This window comes from Tinamus guttatus, unplaced genomic scaffold (genome assembly GCF_059628265.1).
Source record: "Tinamus guttatus ecotype Peru unplaced genomic scaffold, ASM5962826v1 Tinamus_guttatus_pri_ptg000188l, whole genome shotgun sequence".
Taxonomy (NCBI): domain Eukaryota; kingdom Metazoa; phylum Chordata; class Aves; order Tinamiformes; family Tinamidae; genus Tinamus; species Tinamus guttatus.
Genome location: NW_028288722.1, coordinates 1811383 through 1826045, shown reverse-complemented (window position 1 = coordinate 1826045; position 14663 = coordinate 1811383). Strand labels below are relative to the sequence as shown.

The 14663-nt window shown below is 43.3% G+C and overlaps 1 protein-coding gene across 1 annotated transcript in view; it reads right to left on the bottom strand.

Annotated features, from left to right (window-relative positions):
• The window catches only part of TBCD (tubulin folding cofactor D), a 111324-nt gene that overhangs the window by 42779 nt on the left and 53882 nt on the right, over positions 1-14663 (bottom strand). The window contains exons 15-17 of the mRNA XM_088523440.1: positions 9042-9099; positions 3861-3890; positions 294-379 (exon numbers count right to left, since the gene is read on the bottom strand). Coding sequence (XP_088379566.1) covers positions 294-379; positions 3861-3890; positions 9042-9099 — 174 coding nt within the window. The remainder of the gene's footprint in view (positions 1-293; positions 380-3860; positions 3891-9041; positions 9100-14663) is intronic.

The following is a 14663-nucleotide window of genomic DNA, read 5'->3' as shown; positions in this document are numbered from 1 at the left end:
CGGACAGCTCCGCGCCACCCACGAGTGCTGCCTCCTGGTCGCTCCCTGCACTTTCACTACATCCGTGAAGCACCAGGCCACGAGCACATGGCTGAGGAACCCCACGGTCACACTGCACCACGGCTGAACCAGCAGTTTGATGCAGAAATCAACCTTTCCCCTACTCAAAACCAACAACAACAAACCTACATTTTTTGTTAGCATGTTTTCAGTGAAGTGGAAAAAGAAATCAGATTTCTTTGCACATAAAAGAGGACCTTCATGTTTACGAAAACACCTATTTGGACACTCACCTTATGGTAAGGTAGCAGTTAGCTCTGTTACCCACAGCAAAATAATCGGCTGCAGTGAGGATGTCTATGCCATGGGGAAAAGTGCCCTACAGACACGGTAGGGAAGAACGGGAGGAAAAAAACGAGAAGGAAATATTATAAAACATACATTAAATATTTTCTGAATAAGCAACATCACTGAAGATAATCATCTACACTGGACAAACTCAGAAAAAAATATACAGTTGCAGTTCTATTTTATAGTAAAACAGTATATTAGAAATACATAGAATATAGGATATATAAACAGCAAAATCCCCTGCTCCACTTAGGAGTCAATGATAAGGACTCAGATAAACAGCAGCAGATAATAAACTGCACAACAGTTACTTTACTCTACTCAAGCCATACCCAACTATACATTGAAGAATGTATGGTTTTATATGCACAGAATAAAATATTTCAGAAATTTCAGATAAATGTAAATGCGTTTTCAGACCATGTGTAGGAACAAGCATTTACTGCAAGTCTTATGAAGTAAAAAAAGAGGTGAGGCACCAAGAAATGCAACACATGCACAGAGCTGGGACTTTAATTACTTCTATCTGTTTCTACTTATGCATATAATTTATGATTTACTTATTAATGAACTAAGGAATTGTTTATTTTCTTAAGAAATTTAGTTCCCAACAAAGCTTGACATTTTGAATACTACAGACTTATCACTTCTGACATTGCTACTCCAAAGTCTCTGTCTTTAGAAGATTAATCATCATTCTAAATAATCATCAGCTAAAAATTGCCAGTAGTCATCTTTTATATATATATTTTATATATATATATGTATATATAATATATATATAAAATGCCATTTATTCAGAATGTTGACCGATTAATACTAATTTAATGTACTATTACACAGCATGGCTGTTTTGGAATGGAGTTAGAATAGCCTCAAGTTAAAATTAAGTAAAATAGAAAACTTCAAACAACTGAAAGACACTGTATCCATTTACAAAAGGAAAAAATCAGAGGATATATAAACAATAAGTCTATGTGGAAGTAGGGGTTCTGACTATAATACGATTTATTTGCTTACAGTTCAGCCACCACTGCCACATTAGGATAAAGTAGTGCAAAAATAGCAGATCTACACCTGAATACTCGGAGAGAAGTGGATATTGCAAGAGATGGGAAGCTGCAGCTACCATGGAACTCTTATTTAGGGAAGCATAATTCCAGGAGGCCAAGGAAACAAGGCTTTTAATCTGACTGAACCAAAAAGAAAGGTAGAATATATCTGGCTTATCCTGGCATTACTTTACGAACTCTAAAATAGCTCAAATGTGGAAAAAACACACTCCCCAAAAGCCTAATGAAACACTGATTAGGGAGGAAGACATGCATGAGCAAAATTTAAGTAAGCATGATCTGTGGCCAACCAGCAAGATATATAATGAAATAGAAAATACAATGTTTATGGTATACAAGGAAAATCACAGCTATGTTTTGAATTCCAGCTCCTGGACGGCCCTTGCTATACATCACATGGCTGTAAGTGTGCCAGCCTGATGCTGTCTCCCCACATGTCACTGCCACAGTGCATGTCCTTGAGACAGGAAAATCCCTGGAACGAATTTCAGGAGTACAGAGTTCATGGCTGATGGGGGACACAAAACTTTAAGTCTACTCTTGCAAAGCACCTAAAACTTATTCTATAAAATTTTGTCTTAAGTGCATTTATCATGATTTATGATGAAAGAAAAATCGCGTGCACTTTCCTACAAGGTTTTTGTTTGCATGGAGCTGCAATAGTTTATTTTTTTGTGGCCGTAAGCACAGGCTCGCAGGGTGAGGGCACGGCGTGCAGCAGGACGAAGCAGCCCTGCACCGGGGAGCGAGTTCAACTTCTTTCTCCACCTACTTAACATCAGCAGTTGAAAGTCTGTTTTAGCTCCTTCCAATTCAGAGAAAGGGTGTCTATTGCAACACATTATATCCAGGCAAAGAGCTGCAGAGGGTGGATCTGCTGAGTAAGTAACCATTTTTCCTAGGCAGTAAGGAAGCTCCTCAAGTAACCCCATATTTCTACAGGAATCAAGTCCAAGATAGATTGGGCTTTTTGTGACACAATTACTTGGTATTTCACTGCAAACTCCTCCTTACCATGACAACATTCATGCCAAAATCATGTGTTCTGTCAGCATTAATAGATTTGAATCGTGTTGAAACAGAATCACTAAGGAAATTTGCAGTTGTGAGCTAACCTAGCAGCGAACTGCTCCAACTGCTCCGTAACTTCTGCTAGATGAAGCCCATGCAGAGCTGGAGCGGCCAGGAGCCCCGTCTCGCCCGGAGCTCGGGCGGCAGCACGGAGGATGTTTCATTCAGAGCCTTGACCACAGCCCCAGCGCGAGTCGCTCGGGGATGACTAACCCCTCCAGGGCTCTAACCACGGGCTGAGCGAGGAATTCACTCGGCTTCTCATATCACAGCCCTAGGTAGGTCAGGTCACCATAAACACCTACCCTCTTCCTCCTAATCTTCTTGCATCCTTTCTCAGCTATTAGCCTAATTTCATCTAGATATACACACACTTGTTTAGGATACATTATGCTGTAGCTCTAAGGGAATAAAATCCCAGCCCATAACTCAAGAGAATTTCAGGAATTACATCAGGAAAGGCCACACACAGCATCTTTAGCCTTGAAGCTTTATTAAGCTTTAACAAAGACCCCTCCCCACCCCCCAAAGAACTGCTTATCAAAGACACAAAGTTTGTGTCTCTGCCATTATGTTAACTCCGCTACTGCTTTGTCACTCAAGTTCACAACTGAACCATTCTTCCCACATTTTTGTTTCAGGTTGCACACTCAGCTTCACCAACTTAGATGAGAAATGAGGAAAAAAGTCCTTGGAAATCAGAGTCATGACCCTATGCTATTCTACAAAGTTGCAAGTCAAATTTTTATAGGAAATACAAAACTTTTAGCTACTTACATGTTCTTAAGTTACATAGGAGCAAAGCACACTACTTCCCAAACATCTCTGGCACCTCCAAAATTACAAGATTTCTCAAAAAAAATTAGCTAGTAGGATTGTGATACAGCAGACAAAGCCCAAATAGGCTGACAGTTCTTGAGCCTTGTTCATTGTTATGTGCCCAAACCACAACAAGGATTGTGCAGCATGTTTATGCTGTTCAGACTCCCTCCATTAAAAACAAGAAAGTCAAAAAAGCAAAATAATAAGCAAAATGGCACCATTCTAGTTTTAAGAGCACTGCAGTTGCATTGATGGCTGCTATGCATGCTGATTTTGTTTTTTGGGATCACTTAACCTTACTAGAAAGCTCATCATCCTTCTGATCTGGTACGCTGAAGTAAAACTCACATCTCTGAAAACTATATCACAAGAACCTGTTCCAGATAATGAAAATAAATATGCTGTGACAGAGGTCTTCAAGATTTGTAGATCCTTCTATTCCATTCCTCTGAAGCCCAAATGTCTAATAATGATTGCAGGTGTTGCCCGTTTACAGCCATCTACAAGCCACTAATGAACGAAGCTTCGGGAAAGTCACCCTACCTGTCGCCCGACATTCTCCTGGAAGGCAGCCTGAGGAACAGAGAACAAACATACCAAAATGAGTCAGGTTTGCTTTTTGATAAACACCCCATGATGAATTCAACACACACAACGATATAAATGACCCATGGCTTTTCTTTTTTTAAATAAAGTAAGCTTTGTTAGCAGGACAAGCCCATGGGGCTTTTTTTTTGTTTCTATTTCTCTACGTTCTCGCGCTCTGAGGGCTGCCTGGTGCACGGCGGCAGCTCGAGCCGCACGGCAGCAGCTCGAGTGTCTGAGCAGCGACGTGGGGCTTCGCACCAGCAAGGGATGTCCAGAAGCGCAGATGAGATTTTGGGAGAGCTTACTTCATCCTTTTATTTCAAGTTAATTGGCTTGTGGCAGATCAAAGTTCAAATCTTTGTGGATAAAGTCATCAGATGAACAATATTAAGAAGAAATACTTAATTCAAAGATAAAGAAGTGAAAGTATATTCAAGTGCTGAAGTTGTAAAACCTGAGGACAAAATCACTGGAGATTTCTTATGCCTTAGATAAAGTAAATGTCAAAATCCTGTCAAATGCAACTAATAAGGCCATGAGGTTAACATCTCTACCTAGGTTATAATCAACTCCACAGCCCTTAATTATCTGCCAGCCCTTGGAATTGCTGTCTCCCAAAAGGATTTTTTCCTACAAAGGATATACAAATGTAAATAAGTATTAATAAAGCACTCTGCATTTTAATTGTGTTACAGAAAATGCCACAGGAGCTTTGACAGACAAGGCTCCTGTATTAAGTACAAAATCCAGCCCACTGGCGGCAGTCCCCGCGTTCGAAGGGAGGGCATGTTAGCTCCACGGCCTCTCCGCATGCAGCCGGCGCTCCCAGCGCACGGGTGGAGCGAGGCCCGAGGCGGCCCCGGCCTCGTCACGCGTTTCCGAGGCTGCATCTGCTCAGGGCAGCGACGGCTGCTCCTGGGGACTTGCCCGGGCTAGTCGAGCTCCCGCCGGCAGCGAGGCCCTTGCAGGACGCCCGGCAGAGGCTCCCGCAGCCCCTCGGCGTCGCGGGCGGCCCCGCTGCAGCGCTGCCCTCGGGCTCCCGCCTCTCTGTGGCGGCCGTGGAGCCGCCCCGGGTGAGGCGTGAGGCGGCCTCGCCCTGCAGCGCCCCGCGGCGCCTCCAGACCGGCTCCGGGGACCGAGCATTTTCTCCCCAGTTCTTGTGGCCTCGCCAAGCAGCACCGCACGGCGCCTCTGGACCGGCTGTCGGGGCCGAGCATTTTCTCCCCAGTTCTCACCTCTCTACCCACCTTTGGTAGGGCATTCCTCTCACGCCACCTGCATCATTTTAGTTCTTCCTGCATAGATGCTGCTTTAGGTGCCCATTTCATGCTACTTAGACCTCCCTGTCCAGCATTAGAGGGTTTGGGCAAGCATAAGACTCCCTGTTCTCATATCCAAGGGATTTAAAAATGAATTAATCCCTGCATTGCAGTTTCTTCTAAACATGTTCTGCTCAGACAAGTGCCTTACGGATGCAAAGCATATATTACATTACAAAGCAGAATTCCTTATAATGTAATTCTGGTTTCAAATCAGCCAAAGTTTTGTTTTACCTATCATGTAGGTCCGGAACTGAAATGTTCCGAGGCAATATCATTAATCAGTCTGTGCTGGTATACAAGGGGCAGTAGACAACTATGAACCAAAACGCTCCTGTACACAGATTATTGCACCTAGTATGTTCTTTCTAGTACAGCAGTTATATGATTTTTTTTTTATGTAGGAAGATTTTCCTTAACGTATTTTTCTTTCTTTTCTTTTTTTTTTTTTTTTTTTTTTAAGAGTAGGTAGGTTGAGGGAGGTTTGCATGAATCACAACAAACCTCTCTGAGCTTCATCTAGTGCCTCTTTGTACAAATCAGCTTTGACAAATTTATGAGGAATGTTACAACAATGACAGAAAGACAGAGAGACAGAAAGACACTGCACATTCCACTGCCCTAGCAATTAAAACATGTTACTGCTCTGGAAGAGAAGCATCTCACCTGCACTTCAGCAGCAAAATTAAAGGAAAAAACAGCAACAAGAAAAAAACAAACAAAAAACCACACACGCACTGCCATTGCAAATTACTTTTCCTGGATGTGAAGGAGTACCTTCAACGAAAAAAGCTGCCTATGTTTTTAGCTGCTTCACAGGTTCATCTTTTTTTTTTTTTTTTAAAAAGGATTTTTATTCACTGAAAACGTCACTAGCAATTTCAATCATATTTTCATATCACAAATGGAACTGCAAGCTTGTAAGGGATCTAAGTATTTCAGTTTTTTTATAATCGCTATTTTTGCATCATGCACATTCTAGAGATGGAAAAAATGAGAAGTTCTAAGTCAAGGACACAATGCTACCAGGGCCCAGCTGCCCAGGTAGCCTCCGCTATTCCAGTGTCATTCCCTAACCTGAATACTTTGCTGTCCCCACAGCAAGCTAAAATATACTAGATCATTCTAAAAACACTGGATCATTCTCCAAGCCATGTTTTTAGAAACCACCAACCAATGCAGGGTGACTTATCCGTGCGATTATCCCTTGCAATGATTATTCATGGCAGAGTTGCAAAAGCAGCCTCTGAATGAGCTTCAAGAGAGGAGCGCTGGCTTGTTCTCCCTGACCCCGGGGTTCGGAATCTCTCTGCGCCTCTGTTTCATTTGTGCTCCATATTGCATACTGTAATAGATGGAAAACCTAATAAAACATGCTGTTTGTTTAAACATGTGTTCAACCATAGTAATGATTGGGAATAACTACCACTTAAAATTGCGGTAATACCTGGTAAACACAGAATATTTCTTTGCCTGCGTTCCTTCCCAAAATAGGAAATAAAAATTTCTAGATAGTAATAACAATCCACTAAAAAAAAAAAAAATCAAACAAAAAAAAACCACTCAGCTGTTTCAAATTTTTCCAATCCTGAAACAAAATGTAGTAATGAAAAGCTAATTTGACTGGAATTAATCAAATTGCAGAACACTTGATAGCACATTATTTAAATTGAGAAGAAAACAATGCTATATTTTATACTAACCTTCAACACGTAAGTGCAATCTGCATTATGCATCACATTGCTAAACATATCTGTTTTAGCACCATATTTGAGGAAAGACTAAGCGAGCTGGGCCTGTTTAGCCTAGAGAAGAGAAGACTGAGAGGAGATCTGATCAATATGTGTAAGCACCTGAGGGACAATGTAGGGAGGATGGGCCAGGCTCTTCTCAGTGGTGGCCAGTGACAGGACAAAAGGTAATGGGTACAAGTTGAAACCCAGGAAGTTCCATCTCCATGTGAGGAAGAACTTTTTGACTATGAGGGTGACAGAGCCCTGGCTGCCCAGAGAGGCTGTGCAGTCTCCTTCTCTGGAGATCTTCAAAACTCTCCTGGATGTGACCCTGTTCCCTGTGCTCTGGGTGTCCCTGCTGGAGCAGGGAGGTTGGGCTAGATGATCTTGAGAGGTCCCTTCCAACCTCAACCATTCTGTGATTCTGTGATATTTCATGTTTAATGCATGTTTAAACATAGATCCATAATAAAGACTACAAAATGCAGGTAGAACATCACTAAAGGCAAGTGCTCTTGCAGTGGCAATCATGGTAAAACCAGTGTATTTTTATTTTAAAAAATACAGGTATTGTCTATAAATGTATTTTTTTTATCCACATTACCACTGATTCTTATGATAACCTGTATAAGTAGATAATCACACAAACCATTCACTTTTCACCAGCTGCTCTCGCTAATGCTTCACACATTTCTCAACATAGCCAAGGCCCCTTCATTTTCCTCTCAAGTGAACAGAATTGGCCAAGAATGGTCAATTCCATAGTTTCCAGACTTCAGGTGCTTTCGTTTGAGGGGAACAGCATTGCTATTATTCCTTAGTTGTCTGTCACACACAGAACACGCCGTATCAGCACTTGGCAATCCAGAGCATCCTCCCCGCGCCGGGTTTAGCCTATCTGGACCAAGCGACCTGCGCTACGGTTACCCACGGAGCTGCCCCGCTCCCCTAGCAATGCTCCTGCAGCTCCCTCCAGCAGCCCCGCTCTAGAGCAGAGCGGGGATTAAAAGAAACAAGGATGCTGTCCAGGCACCACGCAGAATCCTCCTTAACTGCAAAGGCACGAGCTTGCAAAGCCTCCACCCAAACGGAAGACCCAGAGCTGTTAATTAACTTTGCATGCTGGAACAAGTGCCTTTCTTTTGGGGCATTCAGAGGGAAGTTTGGTATTAGGAACAGCGACATGAGACCAGCAGTATTTGTGAAAAGAGCCGTGTGTTTGTGTATTATAAATCGCTATTAATATAGTTACTTTTTTTTTAATTTGCATGAAATAACTGTTTTATCTGTTCAAGAAACATGTAACTTACCTCTTGTCTTTTTTTATTATTATTATATTAAAGAAAGTGCAATCTATCAGGTCTATCCAAGCCAGGCATGAATTCCAACCCACTGACTTACATCCTCCAAGACTGTCCTTTCTTGCCCTCAACTCCTATAACCTCTCCTCCATAGAGGCCCTTCTCCTAACAACAGTCTTCTTTTCCATTTTCAACACCAGAGACATACTCTGCCCAAAGGAACAGACTTTGGAGAGTCAATTCTATTAAACAGACAGCAGTTCCTGCATAATCACTTTCTTACAAGAAAAAACAAAACAAAAAACCCACCATTCTATGGTAGAGTTTTGTAAAATAACTGGAGACATGCTTGAAAGACATGGATTAATCCAGACTGTTCCATTAAAGAATAAGAAATACTAGAATATTAGGAAAGTTAATTTCAAACAAGTTACCATTCTCCATTCTGTTGGCTTTATTAAGATCTAGTTTGTATATTAGCTATGATCATTTTGTGTTTTGCACTGTCACTAAAAATTGCTAAATAACTCTTTCTTGGATACTTTATCTTGTACAATATGACAACAACACAGTGGATTCTGAACTGTGACCACAAATCAAGATGTGTATGTGCATTATATTATTTATAACCTATATTCATAACGTACCTTTAAGGATATAAAAAAGCACTCTTGCTCACAGGGCAATATTTTGCTTATATACAATAAATTTACATATTCATATGACACTGCAAATTATGGTCTTAAAACTAACACAAGCACAAGTTAGAATGTGACAACTTACAGAAGCAGCTCTTCGGCAGTTAACATCGCGATCAAATACTGCAGCGATGACCAGCGCACTGAGAAGAGAAAAAAATGAGTATAAACAAAAACCCTGGAATAGTGGGAAATGTCTTACAGTATCAAAGCAATTTAAGAAGTGAACACATCCATGAAACTGCATAACAAGGTTTCATGTCGAAAACTTAGTCTTGGACAAAATCGCTATCTCTGTATGGGAGGTTCAAACTCAAAACCTGGAAATACCCAGTAGCAACTCACAGCAAGGCTCAACTAAGACCTAAGCAAAACTAAAAGTTAAGCAATAAGAAATTTTAGCTTCATTTGTACATGAACTGTAATATCCTGTAAGTAACAAAAATGAAAAAACATATGTAAACCCTACAAAAAAACAACAACAAAAAAAAGAGTGGCACTTTAAGTAGTACCACAAAGTAGTTTCTTAAAAGGTGACATGGAGATCCTGAGGCTTGATTGCACAAAAACATTTCTTTGTGCACCAAGTCAGGTAACCCTGCAAGTTCAACTCCTTTTACCTCAACCGAACAGGTTTGTAAGATGTGCCACACAACTGGAGAGAAAAAATATATCCCAGGACACAGTCTGCAGCTCTGGAAATCTACCCCAGCATTCAATTAACTCAGTGACAAATAAACATCACTTCAGGAGAATCATTTAAGCAGAAAATTATTCCTTTCAAACCCCGAAACTCTTCATTACATTACTTATTGACTCCAGGCAAACCAGGAAATAAATACTGCCTGAAAAGTAAATTCGAGAGAGCTTTGCTTGAGCATAAAGATATTAATTACACTGATAATATCAACCTTCCCTGGGTAGTAGCAGTCAGGTTCCTACAGTGCAGAAGACTATGTTGTTAAAACTCACTGAAATGCACAAGCAATATTGCCTCTGTAATTGCAGTTTATTCCCATCTCAGAAAAACCAGAGACAGAAAGCAAGACCGCATGGAAGACTAAAAGTCTGCCAATTTAATATTTTATCAAACAGATACAAAAACTGCTCTAAAGGCAGTTCATGCTCTCCTAGCATTAACTGCGTGAGCAATTCTTGTCCTTGCCACAAAGATATTATGCGATTATAAGACAAAGGAAGGTAATCCATATGACAGAGCTTGGAAGAGAGAATATTTATGAAGGAATATACAGGGAGCAGCTTACAAAGTGTTGAAACAAGGCTGTTTCAAAAAAGTGTTGGGTCAAACACGTCATCTTCATGCGATGTCTGCTCATTTGCTTCTCTGGCATACAGAGAAACTTAAAAATCACTTTAAAGGGCCATTTCAGAAGTACAAAGTTTTAATGATATGGAAAGCTCCCACAAATCTTTTAATTATAGAAGAGAACATATTCAAAACTACGGAAGTGGTTGGAAGTCATGCTGGAAAGCACGAAGAAGCCAACTTCTGCCTGAGGTTTCAGATTAGACAGACCGCAAGGCAAAAATTATTTTATGAGTTACGCAACTTTTCAACACTGTTTTCTTCTGTGGAGAAGAAAAAAGAAAAAAAAAAACAGAACAAAACAAACAAACAAAAACCTGAAAGAGAACAAAATTAGCAAGGCAGAAAACTCCAAGTCCAGATTGCACTGGAGGAAGAGCAAGGTAAGTGCTGCAGAGCACATCCCAGGAGCTGGTCTGGCTCACGCCTAAAGCCTTCCAAGCCAGCGTCTCGTCTCCAGCAGTGGTCAAAGTGACACGTACACATGCGAGTCGGGGACAGGAGGACAGGAAAAGTATGTCACATTATTTCCTCAGCCTATGCCCTCCGGCTTCAGCATGCTGTGGTTCAGCATAAGCACTGTGGCATTTCTCCACTGTCCTTAATTTCTCCCATAATGGCCATATTTTCACTGAAAGCAAGACCTGCACAACCATTTACCAAAAAAAAAAAAAAAAAAAAAAAAAAAAAAACCACCCCACAGTTTGCATAATGTATTTTCAGCACAAGCAATTCCCTTAGTCTTCAGATTTAAAAAGTTGTATAGGTCTTTTCAAATGGCAAAAATGGTTAAAAAGGGCTGTCACCAGAAAATAAAGCCTGCTCTTTACACTTTGTATTCAGACTTAAAATTTGCTTAATTTAATATAATGTGCTTCATTTACTAGCCTGCAAACCAGTTTCAGGTTACTAAGAACAACAAGAGTCCCTGGCCAAGGTTTTGGCTTTTAATCAAATCAAGCTTTCCGATCTTTTCTTCTTTTTCTTCTGTAAGACAGACCCATGTAAGGGAACAGCACAACACCACAATATCTGGGTGATGCCACCCAAGTTACTCGGTGCTTTAACTCCACACTAAGCTAAGAAAAAAAGAAGAGAGAAAAGGAATTTGGTCATCTTCCCCCTCCCTTTAAATTCATAAATCTAACTGTGATGATGCTTTTATACTCTGCCTTTTAATAAAAGCATTCTCAAATTATCCAAGTGCTTTCCTGTTTTTTTTCCCAGTTAATTGAGTAGTTTCCAAGGCAGGCACAGCCTGCCCTAACACATGGCTTAGCCAGGAGAGCAACATGCCTGGGATGAAACACGTCTAAGGTGTCTTCACCTGGCAGCTTCTGTCGTGGGAGTTTATGTGATACTCCACCAGGATTTCCTAACGCAAAGAGGCTGTTGATGTCAAAGGCAGCGGGATCTGTGTTTCTTCCCTCGGCTGGTTGCGGGACGTGTCCCGGCCTGCCGGCCGCGGCCCACGCCTGCCTGGAGCCGGCCGCGCCGAGCGAGGCGCGCGGCTGCGCCCTCGGGGCGACGCTTCGCCCATGGCCTCGCCGGAGCGGCTCCGCGGACAGCGGCGGCACACGAGGGTCTCGGCAGCCAGGCTGCAGCCCTGGCGGACGGGGGCAGCTCCTGCTTTCCGCCCGGCCCTCCTGAGCGGGTCCCGAGTGCGGGCTGTAGCTTTCCCAACGCCCAAGGGCGCAGAGCCGCCGGGACGCCTGGCCTCCCAAGGGCTGCAGGAGAAACCAGGCCTCGCTGCTGCCGCAGAGCCGACCCCTCGGCCGAGCCGGCGCTGGACGCGGGCGGCTTCGCCCATTGCCAGCCTGCGAGAAGCTGCTCCCATGAAGCCAAGCATACCACCCCGGAGCTGTGGGAAGCAGGAAAGAAACTCCCAGAGCCGCTGCCAACTTGGCACGAGACCAGGACCTGCTTCCTGAGCCCAAAAAAGGGCAGCGCCTGAGTTCTGGCGTCAGGGAAGGGGAGGCCGGCCCGGCACTGAGGCCGAAGGTTTGGGCAACGCTCCCGGGCATGCAGAAGCACTGAGGGCCAGGAGAGGGGCTGCGTGGGGGGCACCTCCTCATTTTACCTGGGAGTTATACAGAAATTGAGCACTTTGAGAGTGTTTCTTCAATGCCAGGTTTGGAGTGAAAGGGTAAAAGATAAACTTGGATGGGTACAAGTTTTGTTGAGCTTAAAAGCTGGTAGAGTACCACCATACAAACATTTCAACTCCTGAAATACACCGATGTTTCATATACACACTCGTGTTGAAAAGTGCAATATTGAAAACACTTGGAAGGGGAGTTGCAACAAAAGAAACCCCAACAACAACAAAAAACAACAAAAACACACAAATATATATATATATATATATATATATATATATATATATATATATATATATGATGCCCCTGTAGGAAATAATTATACAGAGCACAAGACGCGGGCGGCACACAGCTGCCTTCTGGAGGCAACGTTCAAACACATGAAAGAAAAACGCAAAAAAAACGAAACCAAGAAGCTCCTCCGGGGATTTCCTCACGGCACAAGACGTAGCTCAGAGCGCCGCTGCAGAGCCCCGCGCGCGGACGCCCGTGCCCCGCGGCGCCGCTTCCGCGGGCCGCACCTCCCCGCTCGGCCTCCCGCGGAGGAGGCAGCCCCAGCCCCCAGGGGACGCGGAGCCGGGGCCGCTGCGGCTGCCTCGCGCCTCCCGGCCGGCTCCTTTACTGATGTCCTGCACAAGCTAAAATGAAACTCCCTTCAGACTCTGCAGACTCTGCAATAGTTTCTCATAATTAAGATAGCGCGCTACAATTTAATCACACTAATTGCCTGACAGGGCAGCAGCTGGTTTTCCTTTTTATTCACTGCCTAGGCCTGCGACAGATCCTGCTGCGTACCTGCCACTCTACAGACGATACCTCCTCTATCCCAGGGAGCAGAAATCAAATCTCCTGCAGTCTCAAGGTCTTAAATTAGGTTTTGGGCTCCCCCTAAACAGAGCACAGCACTTGTCCTCTCCTGAAGGGGAGAGCAGAGCAGGAGAGGACAAGTCTCCATCCAGCAGCACTGGGGAAATGGGAACGGCAGCTTCAGGGCCTGTGCCAGCCAGAGGAGAGCCATCCTGCAAGAAAGCTGATGTCTCCCTGGATTGGCCAAATTTTTTTCTTCTTGGGGTCCTGCACTTTGAATAGGATAGCAAAGGTTTTGGAAACCAGTTTAACTGGACTTCTTTTTTTTTAAAAAAAAAAAAAAAAAAAAAAAAAAGGCAACCGTCTGCATCTTGTTGCCATATGGACAGGGAAAGATTGGCAGAACAGTAAGAAAAACTAAAAGTTTTGAGGTAAATATTTCTAATGCATGTTTTCTCCCTCTTTCTCTACATATGTACAGATAGATGTAGATATTTTATCTATCTACATATACATACACACATCCCTTTTTTTAAGGCAAGGGGTTAAGGTCCGTGAAGGAAGGAGGAAGGTAGCTGTGTGACCTGCTGTTGCCTCGGGTTGTCACATCACTATTCTGACAGTTTTACTACTTTGCCACCAAATAGTCCTGAGAAAGCGAGGAGCAAAGTGGGAGGCATTTCTTTCAAAGCACTGCTCCAAGCTTTATTAACAACATATGATTTTTATGCACTTTAAGGTGATTTTTAACAAGCAAAAAGTGAAATATTTATGCCACCTGCCTACATTTCAGCACTGAACATGTCAGCGTAGGAAGGGCTTACTTAAAAAAAACTACTTCCCTTTTTTGGCAAGTGGTAGGACAGCGCCTGCTCAACCAATTACCTTCCCTGCAAAGATATATGGACTTGTAAGATACGTGAAGATAAGCAGGTGAAAAAAAAAAAAAAGAAAAAAAAGAAAAAAAAGAAACAAAACAAACAAAAAAATCAGAAGCCCACTGTCTCAAATTGCAACTGCTGCACCACAGCCTGCAGCAGTTGTGGCGCAAGACGCAGTTTGCCCCACGCTTGTTGGAGATCTTGGCGCTCCCGTGAGGCTCCGGGCGGGCACACGACCACCTGCCGAGGGCTGTGACGTGAAGCCGATGGTTGTTTCACCGTGCACCACTCGGGCTCTCCGCGCCGCTCGCTCCGCCGCCGTGCCCCCCTTGCCCGTCGAGCCCCAGGGCTCCTATTAAGCAAGCGGCTGCTTACGCTCAAGTTCAGCATTATCTGAGCTCCTCCAGCCAGTTCAACAGCGCTGCGAAGGGCTGTGGAGGACAAACCAGATCCAGGACCCAAGAGCAGGGCCAAAAATACATTTATTTAAAGAGGTAGTAGCCTTCCTCTCTGGTGAACGGTGCAGCATTTCTCCTGTAGGGATTCGGTAGCTCCCGCATGCAGAGGTTTCTGCTGGGCAGTGCAGCTTACAG